The following is a 1,863-nucleotide window of genomic DNA, read 5'->3' on the forward strand; positions in this document are numbered from 1 at the left end:
CCGCTCCAGCCGCCTTTCCAGAGCTGCCCAGGGTCAGCTTGACATTGCTGAAGTGGATGTTCGTGCATGCGCCGCTTGAGCTGCAGTGCAAGTTGATGCCGTCCGGAGATGCCGAAGTGCCCACGATATTCGAGTACGTAACTCCCTGGATTGTTAGAGACGACCCCTGGTTTCACAAAATCATACAAACGTTAGCAAGTGAGAAGAGACGGGGTGTGTCGAATATTTGATATCTCACCCGCTTCTTGCCACAGCCGCCATCGCAGTAGTTTTGATCGATAATGATCGGGTTCTTCACGTTGTCCATGCTGATATTTTCAAATATCACATTGCTCACGTAACCTTTGCCACCCTACATTCATGCAGTTTCGTCAAAGTGTTTCGATGGTTTTACCAACTTTTACCTGCCATGTCTTGATCCGTACGCCATTTGTGGCCGCGTCGATCTTGACACCTGAGACTTGAACGTTGGAAACGGTGGCGTAAGACCCGCCCTTGCCAAGGCTTCCGATGCTGATGCCGTGACCAGGGCCGCATCGCCCGCCCAAAACCTGGATGTTGGAGCTCCCAGAAACAATCGACACGCAGTCGTCACCTTCAGATATGTGTGCAAAGAAAAGATAGTTAAAACACTGATATCAGAATCTGATATAGGAAAGTTACCGGCAGAGATGTCTCCGTCTCTAACTACAACATTAGTGCTCCCTGAAACGTGAATACCATCGGTGTTTGGGCTGCTTTCTGGAGAATTTATCACCACGTTTGTTGCCTGGATGGCCTGAGAGTCCGAAAACGTAATGTGGATTTGGGGACTGTTGGTTATGGTGATGCCTTCCACCTTGATGTTCTTGCTGTCCTCAAACCTCACAGCCTACAGTAAATCAATCAATCACGCAATCATGCATATAATCTAAACTTTACCGTGGGAGCATCTGTGCAGCGCTGGTGCAAAAATTCACAATTTACAAGTCAATCTCTTATTTTTTTTGGGAATCTAAGAAATCTTACCTGGCTTTTGTCTTTCTTACAGGAATGAGCCCACCAATCTTGGCCGTTGCCGTTGAAAGTTCCGCCAGTCAGTGTGAAGTCCGTCACCTTAGTGAACAGGAGCCAGCTTTTCTCGGAGGAAAACTTGGACAGCCACGCACTCCTTGGGATGGCATGCAGAGTTCCATCCACCTGAAATATTGATATACATTTTAGGATATGAAACATCATGTGATATGTGATTAACCTTCATTGTGACGCTGGTACACTCTCCAAACGAGATTGGGCTGAGGTAGTAGCCCGCCGACGTCGATGGAACCAAGATAACGGCATTGTCGCCGGCTTGGCATGCTGCATTGTAAGCGTCTAGGAAGGCCTGCAAATCGGAAATTATAAATCAAAACATCGTAAGATTGATCACATACCTGGGCATCATCGTGCTTTCCATCGCCGACAGCTCCATAGCTCTTGACGTCAAACTCTTTGCCAGTGAGCGGTGACGAGCTCCTGGGTGGTGGCGGCGACCGTGGTAGCGTGACAGAAGGGGGAGGAGGAGCCTTGGCTGGCGGAGGAGATTTAACCTTTGGAGCCTTCGGAGCCTTTGGAGCTTTCGGAGGCTTTGGAGCATGATGGGGTGGCAGAGGAGGTTCATCTTCAAACGGAGGAGGAGATCTAACCTTTGGAGCCTTCGGAGCCTTTGGAGCATGATGGGGTGGCGGAGGAGATTCATCTTCAAACAGAGGAGGAGATCTAACCTTTGGAGCCTTTGGAGCATTGTGTGATGGTGGTGAATGCTTGGGCGACCAATCTCGGTCCCCATCCCTGGGCTTCTTCTTTCCAGTGTGATCGTGAGATGCTAACGCACTTTGGCCACAG

At 49.4% G+C, this 1,863-nt stretch overlaps 2 protein-coding genes across 2 annotated transcripts in view; one reads left to right on the forward strand and one right to left on the reverse strand.

Annotated features, from left to right (window-relative positions):
* The window catches only part of LOC9652884 (polygalacturonase ADPG1), a 2,514-nt gene extending 752 nt beyond the window's left edge, over positions 1-1,762 (reverse strand). Inside the window, exons 1-6 of the mRNA XM_024668166.1 lie at positions 1,743-1,762; positions 1,413-1,659; positions 1,009-1,179; positions 455-871; positions 239-352; positions 14-145 (exon numbers count right to left, since the gene is read on the reverse strand). Of these exons, the coding sequence (XP_024523934.1) occupies positions 14-145; positions 239-352; positions 455-871; positions 1,009-1,179; positions 1,413-1,659; positions 1,743-1,762 (1,101 nt within the window). The remainder of the gene's footprint in view (positions 1-13; positions 146-238; positions 353-454; positions 872-1,008; positions 1,180-1,412; positions 1,660-1,742) is intronic.
* Positions 1,763-1,778: 16 nt separating this feature from the next.
* Positions 1,779-1,863, forward strand: part of LOC9652885 (histidine biosynthesis bifunctional protein hisIE, chloroplastic) — a 1,623-nt gene continuing 1,538 nt past the window's right edge. Inside the window, exon 1 of the mRNA XM_002994633.2 lies at positions 1,779-1,835. Coding sequence (XP_002994679.2) covers positions 1,779-1,835 — 57 coding nt within the window. The remainder of the gene's footprint in view (positions 1,836-1,863) is intronic.

Source organism: Selaginella moellendorffii, unplaced genomic scaffold (assembly GCF_000143415.4).
Source record: "Selaginella moellendorffii unplaced genomic scaffold, v1.0 SELMOscaffold_496, whole genome shotgun sequence".
Taxonomy (NCBI): domain Eukaryota; kingdom Viridiplantae; phylum Streptophyta; class Lycopodiopsida; order Selaginellales; family Selaginellaceae; genus Selaginella; species Selaginella moellendorffii.